Raw genomic sequence first — 14,546 nt, 5'->3', positions numbered from 1 at the left:
CTTGTAGGGCTGGTTTTGTGTTTGCAAATTCCTTTAGTTTTTGTTTGTCCTGGAAGCTTTTTATCTCTACTTCTATTTTCAATGACAGCCTAGCTGGATATAGTATTGGTTGCATATTTTTCTCATTTAGTGCTCTGAATACATCATGCCAGTCCTTTCTGGCCTGCCAGGTCTCTGTGGATAGGTCTGTTGCCAATCTAATGTTTCTACCATTGTAGGTTACAGATCTCATCTCCCGTGCTGCTTTCAGGATTTTCTCTGTCTTTGAGACTCGTAAGTTTTACTATTAGATGTTGGGGTGTTGACCCATTTTTACTGATTTTGAGGGGGGTTCTCTGTGCCTCCTGGATTTTGATGCCTGTATCCTTCCCCAGATTAGGGAAGTTCTCTGCTATGATTTGCTCCAATATACCCTCTGCCCCCCTCTCTCTCTCTTCTTCTGGGATCCCAATTATTCTAATGTTTCGTCTTATGGTATCGCTTATCTCTTGAATTCTGCCCTCATGATCCAGTAGTTGTTTATCTTATTCTTAGCTTCTTTATTTTCCATCATTTGGTCTTCTGTATCACTAATTCTCTCTTCTGCCTCATTTATCCTTATTTAGGCAGTTAGAGCCTCCTCATTTTTCATTGCACCTCATTAATAGCCTTTTTGATTTCAACTTGGTTAGATTTTAGTTATTTCTCCAGAAAGGGTTTCTCTAATAACTTCCATGCTTTTTTCAATCCCAGCTAGTATCTTTAAAATCATCATTCTGAACTCTAGTTACAACATCTTACTAATGTCTGTATTGATTAGGTCCCTGGCAGTCGGTACTGCCTCTTGTTCTTTTTGTTGAGGTGATTTTTTCCGTCTTGTCATTTTATCTTCCAGAAAGTGGTCGCTTTTCTGTTCAGAGAGTTGTTGCTATTCTTTTCTTCGATCTCCTGTTGAGCTCGTAGGTGTTCAGAATGGTTTGATCCCTATCCAGCTGAATTCCTGGGAACAGACAAAATCCAGATCTCCTACTCCTCTGCCATCTTGCTCCTCCCCGCCTAGATCACTGAACTTATGAATGTCATTTAATATGGTAAAGTCTCTGAGGATGTGACTAACTGAAGGACTCTGAAATGAGGTGATAATCCTGGATTATGTAGGTGGGCTCTAAAAGCTACCACAAGTGTCCTCATAGGAGAGATGCAGAGGGAGACCAGGCCTACAGAGCAGAAGGTGATGTGAAGATGAAGGCAGAGCTTGGAATGACGTGGCCACAAGCCACCAGAAGCAGGAGGAGGCAAGATGCAAATTCTACCCTCCCAAGGGATTGCAGCCTTGCTGCCACCCTGCTTTCTGACTTTTGGCCTCCAGACCCGTAAGAGGATGAAGTTTTAGTGTGCAGGCCACCGAGTTCATGGTAATTTGTTACAGCAGCCATAGGGACACAACACACTGTACAAGAGATCTCTCTACATTATTTCCAACAACTGCATGTGACTCTACAATTATCTCAATTAAAAAAAATAACCTACCACAGGTCAAGCAATATTCTAAGTGCTCTGGAAATAGACAAGAGCTACTGCATTCACAGAACTTACTAATCCTAGCAGGAGAGACAAGCAAGGTAAAATATATAGTGTATTAAGTAGTGAAAAAAGCTAAAGAGAAAGAAAAATGAAGGAAGGAAGGGAGATATGAAGTATTTGGGGCAGGACAGGGGCTAAAATCAAATTTTAGGGTGGCTGTGGAAGGCCTCACTAAGAAGATAGCTGATGAATATAGGAAGCAACCATACAACAGAAAGAGTATTTCCAGCAAAGGTAAGGAGTGGGTACAATACCTATTTTAAGTTCCATATCTATTTTTCAAATCAAACTTATAATACTCTCACTAAGATGAATGGGGAAGTGGGGATTTCTCTTTCCTCTTATCAGAATAAACTGAGATTGTCTGTTTCTTAGCTTTGGGAACACCACCTTCTTGATTATACCCCTTACTTAAATGGCCATTCCTTTTTAGTTTCCATTGCTGGGTCCTCTTTATTTTCCCAACGTTTCAGTGTTGGTGGACCTGGGGGCCAAGTCCTTGGATCTATTTTTTTTCCTCTTTCCTAGTCTCATTCCCTACGTGATCGCATTCAATCCCGTGGCTTTAAACACCGTTATAAGCTCGCACATTTCAAATTTTCAACTCTAGCTTGCACCTTCCTCTTGAACTTCAGACTCCTATACTCACCAATTACTTGATGTCCCCATTTGGATGTCTAAGAGATAGTTTAGACTTAATATGTTCAAAACAAAACTTCTAATTCCCTCCTTCCCTAAATGGAATGACAATACGATATTTCCAGTGTTTCAGAAAAAACTTTAGAGTTATCCATGATGATTCTCTTTAATTTGTGACATCCAATTTATTAAGTAATCCTGTTGTCACTACATTCAAAATACAAATAGAACATGACCCTTTCTTACCAATGTCTAGCCTACATGGGTCTCATCACCACTACCTCTCACCTCGATTATTGCAAAGGCTTCTTTCGTGTTCCCCTGTGGCTTCCCTGGTCCCCCCCCATGATTTCTTCTCAATATATACAGCAGCCAGCTCACGTCATTCTTCTTGTCCAAAACCTTCTAATGGTTTCTTGTCTTAAGAAAAAGCCAAAGTCCTTAACAGTGGTTTACCAAGCCCATACGATCTGATCCCCTGCTCATTCTCCACTATCATCTTTTCCAACTCTCTCCTCTGGGTACACTGGTCTTGCTATTTCTCAAGTATACTCCCACGTCAGAGGCTTTTTACTTGCTATTCCTACTGCCTGGGACATTCTTCTCACATGGCTCACTCCCTTACCTCCTTCTGGGCTCTTCTCTAGTTTAATCTTACCAGTAAAGCTGCCTTGAATGTCTTATATACAAAGATAGCAACTTTCCTCCTCACCACTTTGGATGTTCTTATGTTTCATGCTGCTTTATTTTTCTTCATAGAAGTTTTCACCATTTAGCATATCATATTTATCAGTTTACCTATTTTTGTTTATTGCTCTCCCAAGAGAATGTAAGCTGTATGTGGACAGGAGCTTTGCCAATCATGTTTGTTTCTGGTTCCTTATGTGATTAAAAGAGTGTCTAGTTGGGGCGCCTGAGTGGCTCAGTTGGTTAAGTGTCTGCCTTCGGCTGAGGTCATGATCCTGGGATCCTGGGGTCCTGGGATCGAGCCCCGCATCGGGCTCACTGCTCAGCAGAGAGCCTGCTTCTCCCTCTCCCTCTGCCTGCCACTCTATCTGTGCTATCTGTCAAATAAATAAATAAAATCTTAAAAAAAAAGAGTGTCTAGTTGATACACATCTTATGCAGAATACAGAGCATATCCCCTTTGTAAATAATACATGAAAATGCTTAATGCCAATTATTCACTTCTCAAATTGCAACTTATTATTTTTAATATTTTGGTTCCAATCTTGATTTTATACAGTTCAATTAGATTTATTCACCCATTTATATTCTTATATATTACTCTCATAGCCCATTTTTCCTTTCTGGTTTTATTTTTATCTTATTTTTTAAAGATTTTATTTATTTATTTGACAGAGAGAGAGAGAGAGAGTACAAGCAGGGAGAGTGGAAGGGAGAGGGAGAAGCAGGCTCCCACTGAGCAGAGAGCCCAACGTGGGGCTTGATCCCAGGATGCTGGGATCACGACCTCAGCTGAAGGTAGACACTTAACCAACTGAGCCACCCAGGCACCCCCCTTTCTGGTTTTAATATCCTTCTTCACAAGTACATCTTTAATAGTTCTTAGTCTTATTTTTATTAAAAATGTTTTACTTTGCCATTAATCCTTAAAGGTAATGCAGCTCAGTACAGATTATAAAGTTTTAGAAAAATGTAAGGTTATTTTAGCAACTCTGGGCATATACTTGCATAGCTCTCTCTAGATCTTGAATTACTTATGTTTCATTGAGTTTTGAGCTTCTCTGATGACAAGTAAACAAATTCTATTTGTGAATTTAAGGTTACATGTAGAAGAAATTGAACCTTTTTCCCCCATCTTAACTCTAAATTACAAAACTGAAAACACCCAATTAAAGCAATATGAAATACTGACTTGAGGGAAGCAGCTCATACGATGACATTACTTATCTCTATAAAGCAGGAAGGAAGGAATATATTAGGGAGATGTCGACCCACCTAACTTTCTAAGTTAGGTCCCATTAGCATGAATTTAATCAACTGTTTTATGTGTTACAAATCTCTAGAGCAGAGATAACAATAGTGCAACTATCAGGATGCCTGGGTGGCTCAGTCAGTTAAGCGGCTGCCTTTGGCTCAGGTCATGATCCCGGGGTCCTGGGATCGAGTCCCACATCGTGCTCCTTGGTCAGTAGGGAGCCTGCTTCTCCTTCTGCCTCTGCCTCTCCCCCTGCTTGTGCTCTGTCTCTCTCTCTCTCTGACAAATAAAATCTTTAAACAAAACAAAAAACAATAGTGCAACTATCAAATTTCAATCCTAAGCTCAATTTAACTTGGAAGAAGAGAGAGCATTTTTTTTTTTTTTTTAAGATTTTATTTATTTATTTGACAGAGAGAGACACAGTGAGAGAGGGAACACAAGCAGGGGGAGTGGGAGAGGGAGAAGCAGGCTTCCCGTTGAGTAGGGAGCCCGATATGGGGCTCGATCCCAGGACCCTGGGATCATGACCTGAGCCGAAGGCAGACGCTTAACAACTGAGCCACCCAGGCACCCCGAGGGAGCATGTTTTAAAATTATTTGCACAAATGAAGAGAAATGGAGGAAATAGATGTTAATAGTTTCATAACAAAGTAAGATCATAAAGGGAGGGGAACACAAGCTGAGTTTGAACCAGGAATATAAAATGCCCTTCTTTACTTCTTAATTATATTTGCTAATTTTATAACTCATGGAGGGGTGTGTGTGTGTTTATATATGCAGCATTACATTATTATTTATGTAGATAGCATTACATATATATATTATATGTATATTATATATATGGCATTACATTATTATAATGTACTGATAATAAGTAAGTAAAAGCTTGCTTAACTTGCCAAGCCTTTCCTGCCAAGGCTGCTGGGAATGAACGACCAATAGAGGAGAGCTCCTAATGTTGAAATGATACAAAGGAAACAACTTAAAAGGGAATTAGGAAAATGATACATAACTTGCCATATTATAAGGTTCAAAACTAAGGGCCTTAAGTCAAACAGCTGATTTATTTTATTTCTCAGTTTTAAGCATTTTACTCGTATCTTCCACCAAAGAGAACTTACCTTTTTATTCCCTGAAATGTACTGCTGGCCATGTCTATGATGCCTCCCGTTGGCCTTGCCACTGCTCCAACTAAACCTTTCCCAACACCTTTAAAGAAACCAGCTGCTCCTTCTTTTTGAGCTCCTAGAAAGAAAAAAAGACAAAGGTTTAGGCAAGTGGATCAAGAACGAAAACAGAATCAATTTGTGAAAGACCTGGTAATATAGATCACCCAAAGGAATATACTTGCCTTTGATTGGTTTTGTAACAATTCCTGTTATGCCACTTACAAAACCCTAGAGGAAAAGCATAATTGAAAATTTATACTTTGACATGATGTTAAAGAACCAAGTCTGGCTTACAAAAAAATAGACAGTGCTGCTTTCTAGATACCGTAAGAATCTAGAAAGCACTGAAACAGAAATACATCTAGAAATACATTGCCTAATTATCTAAGCTAAAGAGAATGCTTTAGAGGCTACTGACATTTTATATAGGACACAACTCACTGCTCCTCCAATATCTAAATAATGCTTGAAGGAATGCAAGTTAAATGTCTATTTTCTTATTTGAAGAATGTAGCTTTAAAAGACATTCCCTGAGGAGCACCTGGGTGGCTCAGCCGGGTAAGTGTCTGCCTTCGGCTCAGGTCCTGGGACTGAGCCCCGGGTCGGGCTCCCTGCTCAGCAGGGAGTCTGCTTGTCCCTCTCCCTCTGACCCTCCCTCCTGCTCATGCTCTCTCTCAAATAAATAAAATCTTAAAAAAAAAAAAAATAATAAGATAATCCCTGATGGGTTCACAACCCTGGGAAATTTCTTACAGACACTAAGCCTTTTCCTCCACGAGTGATGCCTTCTCTGAGACCAGCTGGTTGCTTGTTCATGGCCTCTCTTCTCTTCTGTTGATAGTCTTCATCCAGAGTCATGGCTGCCACCCCCTTAGCCATAGCACTGGTGATTTTGGAGGCAGCACCAGCTAATCCACCTAGCAGAAATGGTCATTATTTTTAGTAAAAGCAAAGGTATCATTACTTTCTAGCATAATCATACCTGGTAGGCATTCTCTTTCTTACCAACAGCTCCACCAACTAGTGCCTTCAGTCCTAATGCCATCCCCTCCACAAACTCTTCGGGACCCTGGATGGCTCCCTAAAGGGTCAAATAATAACAACAAAGGTTACATTTTCTTTTAAAGGTGAACTTATTGATATAAATGAAGAAAGCAGCAGTGACAAAAATAAAAATATCCCAGAGGCAGTGACACCAGCAAAAAACTTCACATGAACAAAATTCTCAGAGATATTTCGCGACATTGAAAGTACAAAGAATAAGTTGATCCAAACTCAGGAATAGGACTATTCACCAGTGTGTACAAAACATGTTTGCTCCAAACTGTAAGTTACAGGATGAGAACATAAGCACAAACTACTCTTGATAGTTTTTGTAAAAGAAATAACTGCACTTTAATTCTTAATATTTCTTATGTTTTAAATTATACTATACAATGTAAGTAACAGTTTCACTTTTTCATTACCCTCTACATTTAAAAGTCAAAGTAGGAGAGATTTGAATATTTTAACAGAAAATGTTAAGGGACGCAAAATAATCATAATTTTTGCCAATGGTTAAGACTACTTTGCACAGTGTCTGCCTGCAGTTATTTTTACTGTCCCACACAACAGTGCAAAGCAAGACTGCCTGCCCATGGTGATCTTACTTCTACTACAGAAAAAGTTTACCCACCTTTAATATTCCAACAGAATACTTAAATTTCAGTATATCTTAGTATAAAGTCTTAGGTTTAAATTTTGAGGGAAAAGGTTAAAATTTCCCTCCAAATTTCTCAAAACCTTTTAACCATTCTCTGCTGCAAAATCACATTCTTTCGTTGTGTCTCCCAAATCTGCTTACACCTACGTTCTAAGTTAACAATTTGGAATGCGTTACTTGTTCAAAAGTATTAGTGATGTATTACACAGTGCAAGAATATGTATTTTATTACCTGGTAAGGTTCATAAAAAAATGCTTCCACACCTTCAGAAAATTCTCTAATCAAGCCAAAGGGATTTCCCAAAACTTCAAGTCCAAGAATGAGTACATACATTTGCTTAATGGCCTAAAAATGAAATACAAACATTAATCAATTTAGTCAATCAGAAAAAAATTTCAATATTCAGTACACACACCCAGTTTTTTTTTTTTAGGCTAACATCCTTATCACCAATTTCAACACCTACACCATATCAGCCTATTTATCACTAGTTTTTAGTTTCTTTCTTTCTTTTTTTTTTTTTTTTTTAAGATTTTTAATTTATTTGACAGAGAGAGACACAGTGAGAGAGGGAACACAAGCAGGGGGAGTGGGAGAGGGAGAAGCAGGCTTCCCGCCGAGCAGGGAGCCCGATGTGGGGCTCGATCCCAGGACCCTGGGACCATGACCTGAGCCGAAGGCAGACGCTTAACGACTGAACCACCCAGGCGCTCACTGGTTTTGTTTTTAAAAAGTTATTTGGTGTTAGAGTATTAGCAATAATACGACATATTTACATAAAGCTTTAGAATACTCAAAATGCTTTCACTTTTACAACTATGTGTGACAGTTGCCATTACCACCATCATTTTATAGACTGGAGAAACATACAGGTCAAATGATGCCCAGGGTCACATAGTAGGTAAACAGCAACACTGGACTCCAAACCCAGACACCTTGAATCAGGCTTAGTGTTCTGTCCACTACAGAACAGCTGTCTCAGACACTCTGTAAGTTATATCCTAAGATACTGGAGTCTTGCTAAAGGTGGGAAAAAAAATCCATTAAAATAACATATCTGACTCAACAACATAGTAACATTAAAAATAGCCTATATTCAGTTAGTTACTAATAGTTTCCCTTGAAACTATTTTTTTGAAGTTTGGTGCATTAGTCAATATTTTATTTAAAGATACTTGTTTAAGTCCACACATACCCAGAAAACATTTCTGTCCGTGGCTAAAAAACAGAAAGGCAAAAAACTGAAATGGTGGCACGGCTCAATTTCTTTCTCAATTCTGAGAAAAAAAAATTTTTAAGATTTTGAAAATGGTTATTCACTTTCTCGTCAAATCTACATTATACATGTACAGACACAGTTTCAATATATCAATCTGTCCCTTTAAAAAAATAATCTCAGACAAACCTGTTTCGAATAGTGTCTTATTACTTCAGACTGTAGTTCAGATGCTGTATGGAACTGATAGTTCAGTTCAAAAAATGCAAGCCTGAAATACACATAAATATGTGTGAGGGTGTGGGTAGAAGGAGAGGAAGAGGGAGAGAGGGGAAGAGAATTTTTTTAATATTCACGAATGGTTTCATTTTCTTTAGAATTTTTCTCTCAATCTTTCCTTTCCGTACATTTCCCAAGCCAATCAGAAAACATGCTCTTTTACATATGCTCATTCTGGTCAAAGAACCCTCTAAGACTCTCATGAGAGCTATGGATCTTATCCTCAGAAAAGCAACCAATATATACGTATTACTACATCCTTTAGCGGATTCAGAGACCCTCTGGATCTCACTCACAGACATGGACTGGATTTTTCAACTCTGCCCTGTCATGGCCCACACAGAAAATGTCTGGCACACTGAGGTGAATGGAAGAGGCTGCTCAGGAACAGCCAGACTTCAGCTGCGGCAGATCCCGTCTGATCAGCTGACAGCTGAGGAACCAAGGTCGGTTGACTGCTAACCTATTCACAGCATATACGGATCCACTGCTTGGGAAGCTCTCTGTTAGCTGGTAAGACAGAAGCTGGATGAGAAATCTCATTCTATTCCCAACGTCTTCAAACCTATATTCTTTAATTTGACTGTTACCTAACTTTATCTAGATTTAGAGTTACATCCTACTGGACTCACTGATTCTTACTACAGTCCTTAATAACAATTCTGGGTGCTACCTGAAAAGGTCCCTCTCATCTGAAGTCTCCCTTCAGATACTCTAATAGCTTCCATTATGACTCACATTAAAATGTATATTCTTGGCTGTAACATTTAAACGAATCCCTTCACTTCCCCTATCATGCCATTCATTTTGTTCTAGTCACATATGTTCTGAAGAATCTCGATCCTAGAAGCCTTGAGGCCACGTGGCTTAATCACCATACCTTCGGGCATACACAGCTTCTTAGGAGTCCTTCTGTAGGCCAGAAAGGCCTTGTATGATGCACAAACTTGTATGGCCTCTCTCCCTCTTTCTTAAGGAAATTATTTAATAGTAACCCCTATCTGTCTATGACCTCTCATATCCTTTACACACTTTTTCACTTGTAAAGTTTTTAAGTAAATATAAAATGGACTTTTCATCAATTTATAGATTTGAATATTAAACATACTTAAAAACTACATCTTGTACATCCGTAAGGGTGGCACCAATACTCTTCAGCAAAAGATTTAAAGAACGAACGGCCATCAGTCCTTCCTGTTGTTCTGAATCTTTAGCTTCTTCTCTGCCCGAACTCAGTGAAACACTTAAATGCAACTAAAGAGATAAAGAGATAAATATTTAAAGCACTATCTTCAAGATGACAATTTTAACTTTTAAAATTTAATCTTATTTTAAATTTACTACACCATAAGATTTCAAAGTTACCTGGATTATGCTGAAATTATTATTATTATTATTATTATTTTAAAGATTTTATTTATTCATTTGACAGAGAGAGACACAGCGAGAGAGGGAACACAAGCAGGGGGAGTGGGAGAGGGAGAAGCAGGCTTCCTGCAGAGCAGGGAGCCCGATGCGGGGCTCGATCCCAGGACCCTGGGACCATGACCTGAGCTGAAGGCAGTCGCTTAACCAACTGAGCCACCCAGGTGCCCCTATGCTGAAATTATTAAGTGAAAAGTTACAAGAATTTAAAATTGAATACAGCTCTATTTAATTTTTAAATTCAGCAATATAAGCTAATACAGTATTTAGGTTCAATCCAATTCTTTTGGTAAAGCTGTGAAAATAATAATTTTTATACATTTTTTAAAAATAATAATCTAGAACTTGAAGTTGTTGAAAATAACTCAAATAGTGTTTCAACTATTAGAATTAAGTTAACATGTCGAAATCAGTTAAAACAAACTTTCACATTTTTGTATTGTATGCATTTATGTATGTGTGTATATGTATGTACAGCTATACAATAATTTTCTTTAGTGTTACATAATTCAGAAACTCTGTGTTAAGAACTTATATTTAGTTCCATTCAGTCTTCACTTCTTAAATCAAGGTTACTTCATGAGTTAATTTAAAACTTACAGACTATAGTTAGTAATACTGTAGTGCATTATTTGAAAGTTGTTAAGAGAATAAATAAATCCTAAAGTTCTCATCACAAGAAAAACTTCTTTTAACACTGTGTGGTGATGGATGGTAACTAACTTATTGTGGTGATCATTTCACAGTGTATACAAATATCAAATCATTACCTTATACATCTGAAACTAATGTATATGTCAATTGTACCAATAAACAGACACACACAAAATTCTGAAAACCGTCATTAAATACGTTAACAGAAAACTAAGGTAACAAAATGTTAGGTCACGATATAAACATATAAACACATGTTGTTGGTGGCTCCAATATTATTTCTATATAGTGAAAAACTGTTAGAAGTATAAATAAAAATTTCAAAGGACTATTCCTGCTACTTTACTTACAGAATTTATATACTATTAGAGAACATAATTTATATGCTCGTCTCCCCAAACAGATCAAGTCAATTTGCTATTACCTAGATTATCGAGAATAATAAAAATGACTTCTATTTCCCCTACCTTGATAGGAGATATATGGAAGTATTCATAGAGACTGACTTGTGATGAATCTGCTAATGAAGCTGTTTTATATTCTTCTTGGAAAGCTTCTATATCTTTATGAAAAAGTTCAATCTATAAAGAAACAAAAAGTATTAACAACTTAAAGGATCTATCTGTATGAGGCATTTAAGTCAACAGCTCAGACACTGCAGAACACTCCCCTGTAACATCCATATTCAACACTGTTCATGACTAGAAAGTTATTGCATGAGAAGGGAACCTAACACCTGTTAGTAAAGCTTTGTCCCTAACTCACAAATTGATAAGCATATCTTCTTTGTTCCCATCTAATCCATTAAAAAACACTAAGCTTTTCTTCTTGGGACTACAGAGTTATCCCAAAAGGCTATGATAATCTAGTGCACCAACACTTTCTTAGGAATATTTGTTTCTTTAAATATAATCATAGTTCATTTGTAGCTTTTTAGTAAATACCTCGCTGACATCTACAGAGGCCCATGATATAATCAAAAAGGGGAAGGCACTGAAAATGATGTTGTATGAAGTGATGATTATGGCTTTCATTCTTGATAATCAACATTAATTCTCTTTTAAACACACATTTAAGTTACTTCTGTATGTTGAGAAATGGCCCCAACATTCACATTTTGACCTATCATCAATAATAAAATGATAGCCTTATTAAAAGTATAGGATCTGGAAATTGACTTTTGGGATGACAGTGTGAAGGGTTCTTTAGACCAGCTCCCCAGTGAAACTGGTGAAATTAAAAAACATTTGGGTGCCTGGGTGGCTCAGTTGATTAAGCATCTGACTCTTGGTTTTGGCTCAGGTCATGATCTTGGGGTCATGGGACGGAGCCCTGCATTAGGGTCCACACTCAGTGGGGAGTCTGCTTGAGATTCTCTCCCTCCCCCCTATGCCCCCACTGCATGCTTGCTCTTTCTAAAATAAATAAATATTTAAAAAATTAAAATAAAAAAACATTTAAGGCCTCTATGAATGAACCTAATGGTATAAGCAAATAAAACATCTTTTCAAGAAAAATCTACAAAAATTTGGTAAGAAAAGTGAATCTGTAAGTATTTGAACAAGTACCATTCTCTCAGATCCCCCTCCTAGTTCAACAAGCCATAACTCTACTCTAGACTGCTATACTCAAGAACACAAAGCTCCCTCTCTGCCCAGTCTCCAGTCAGGAATACTTTCTTCCCAGGAGGCATAAGATGTCAGCATTTCTTATCCTGCCCCCAGTTACCAGCTGCTAATGCTACATTATGGGGGATGTGGGAGCTTCCATCCTGCTGCCCAGCCTCTACTCATGGGAACAAAGGCTCTAAGTGGGTGTGATACCGATGAGAATACTGGGTTCTCATCGCTCTTGTTCCAACCACCGCTCTGAAGCTCTGGTTCAGATAGTTTTACCTGGGGGACAAGGAAACTTTAACTCCTATCTTTTCCCAAAGAAACTGCCTTCAACTGCAAGAGAGTGTGAAGAAGTTGAAGCCTGAGCTTTAGGAAACAGTGAATGTCATAGGGAAAGGTAACTATAAGGAAAATCACTGATTCAATGAAGATACAGGCTAAACTCTAGGTCTCTTAGTTTTCATGAGCAAAATGGGGAAAGAGACAGTTTAAAGGGGTCCCCCTGGGGCTAGAACAAATATCAAACACTGATGTCCAGATCAATTCCTTCAAAAAAGAAAAAAAAAAAAAAGCCCAAGTTTGATTAGATTAGTTTGCAGAACAATTTATGGCCTAAGGTACTGTGGGAAAAAAAAATAAAGCAATCAGCCAGCAATTAGTGGAGCTCAATAGCTAGGCGTGGTTGTGAAAAGAGAGGAAAGAGGGCCCCGCCCCAAAACCACTTATTCTAGGGTAAGGGTGGGTATCCCAGATCTTCACCTCTCTGAGGAGCAACACCAAAAGCTTAAGAATGCAGGAAAAGTCAGGGGTGTGGGTAGGATAGACTTCAATAAAAAAATCTAACCAGTCATAGAATGAACAAATAAGCTAATAACAATAAGCTTTGGAGAAAGAGGAACCGGTAGCCAGTTTTTATAGTGTATCATCTAAAATGTCCAGTTCCCAACCAAAAATGATGATATATGCAAAGACATAGGAATGTATGACCCATACACTGGGAAAAAACTAGACAAAAGAAACTGCATGTGAAATGTGACCAGACTGGATTGAAAGAAAAATACTTCCAAGTAACCACTGTAAATATGTTCAAAGAACTAAAGAAAATCTGGGGTGCCTGGGGGGCTCAGACGGTTAAGCAACTGCCTTCGGCTCGGGTCATGGTCCCAGGGTCCTAGGATTGAGCCCCACATGGGGCTCCCTGCTCAGCGGGGAGTCTGCTTCTCCCTCTGCCTGTGCTGTTCCCCCTGCATGTGCTCTCTCATGCTCTCTACCAAATAAATAAATAAAATCTAAAGAACTAGAGAAAACCATATTTAGAAAAGTAAAAGAAATTATGATGACCATGTCTTATCAAACAGAATAATATAGCAATACAGATAGAGAAAAATTATATATTAAAAAACCTATTAGAAATTCTGGAATTGAGAACTGTAACAGAAATGGAAGATTCACTAGAAGAACCTAACAGTGTATTTGAGCTGACAGAAGAAATATAAACACTTCATTATATGCTAAATTAAATGCATTGTTTCATCATGAACTTGAAGTGTTAAAGATTATGCAATCTGGAGAACAGAGGAAAAATCAGCAGTCTCAGAAATGTGGTACACCATTAAGCATACTAACATATACAATATGGGAGTATCGGAAGGAGAAAAGAGAGAAAAAGTAGAAAAAATATGCGAAGAAATAGCTGAACACTTTCTAAATTCAATGAAAAACAGTAACATATCCAGGAGGCCAAATGAACTCCTAGTGCATAAATGGAAAGAGGTTCACAACAGATACATAACAGTTAAACTGCTGAAAGTCAAAGACAAGGAGAAAATCTTAAAAACAAGAAGAGAAAAGCAACTTATTACATACAAGAGGACGCTGATAAGATTAATAGTTGGGGTGCCTGGGTGGAACAGTTGGTCAAGCATCCTTAGATCTGGCAAAGGACTCTTAAAGATGACACCAAAAACATGAACAACAACTAAAAAGAATTTGGATTTCATTATCATTAAGCTTTTGTGCTTCAAAAGACATCAGGAAGTAAAACACAACACACAGAATGAGAGAAAATATTTGCAAATCATTTATCTGGTATGGGACTTGTATTCAGAATATTACAATTCAATAAAAAGGAGACAACCTATTTAACAAAGGCAAAGGATCTGAACAGACATTTCTCTGTAGAAAATATGTAAGTGGTACATCAACACATCAAAAGATGCCCAACATCATTACTCATCAGGTACAAGTAAATCAAAATCACAATGATACACTACTTCACACCCACTACGATGGCTAAAATCCAAAGGATAGACGAAAACAAGTGTTGATGATGATGCA

At 37.9% G+C, this 14,546-nt stretch overlaps 1 protein-coding gene across 7 annotated transcripts in view; it reads right to left on the bottom strand.

The window, feature by feature from the left end:
* VPS13A (vacuolar protein sorting 13 homolog A) overlaps positions 1–14,546 on the bottom strand; it is a 267,040-nt gene that overhangs the window by 34,012 nt on the left and 218,482 nt on the right. For all 7 annotated transcript variants that reach the window (XR_010407545.1, XM_045882283.3, XM_064578959.1 and 4 more), the window contains 8 exons: positions 11,061–11,174; positions 9,623–9,768; positions 8,425–8,506; positions 7,251–7,364; positions 6,322–6,397; positions 6,070–6,233; positions 5,499–5,544; positions 5,269–5,392 (listed from right to left, as the gene is read on the bottom strand). Coding sequence is in view for 6 of the 7 variants with exons in the window: in XM_045882283.3 (XP_045738239.1) it covers positions 5,269–5,392; positions 5,499–5,544; positions 6,070–6,233; positions 6,322–6,397; positions 7,251–7,364; positions 8,425–8,506; positions 9,623–9,768; positions 11,061–11,174 (866 nt within the window). In the remaining variant the exon portion in view is untranslated. The remainder of the gene's footprint in view (positions 1–5,268; positions 5,393–5,498; positions 5,545–6,069; positions 6,234–6,321; positions 6,398–7,250; positions 7,365–8,424; positions 8,507–9,622; positions 9,769–11,060; positions 11,175–14,546) is intronic.

Source organism: Mirounga angustirostris, unplaced genomic scaffold, assembly GCF_029215605.1.
Source record: "Mirounga angustirostris isolate CCGP_5_RB_7025 unplaced genomic scaffold, mMirAng1.0.hap1 SCAF_15, whole genome shotgun sequence".
Classification (NCBI taxonomy): Eukaryota; Metazoa; Chordata; class Mammalia; order Carnivora; family Phocidae; genus Mirounga; species Mirounga angustirostris.
The sequence above is the reverse complement of the archived record's forward strand: the minus strand, read 5'-3'. Positions and strand labels throughout refer to the sequence as shown.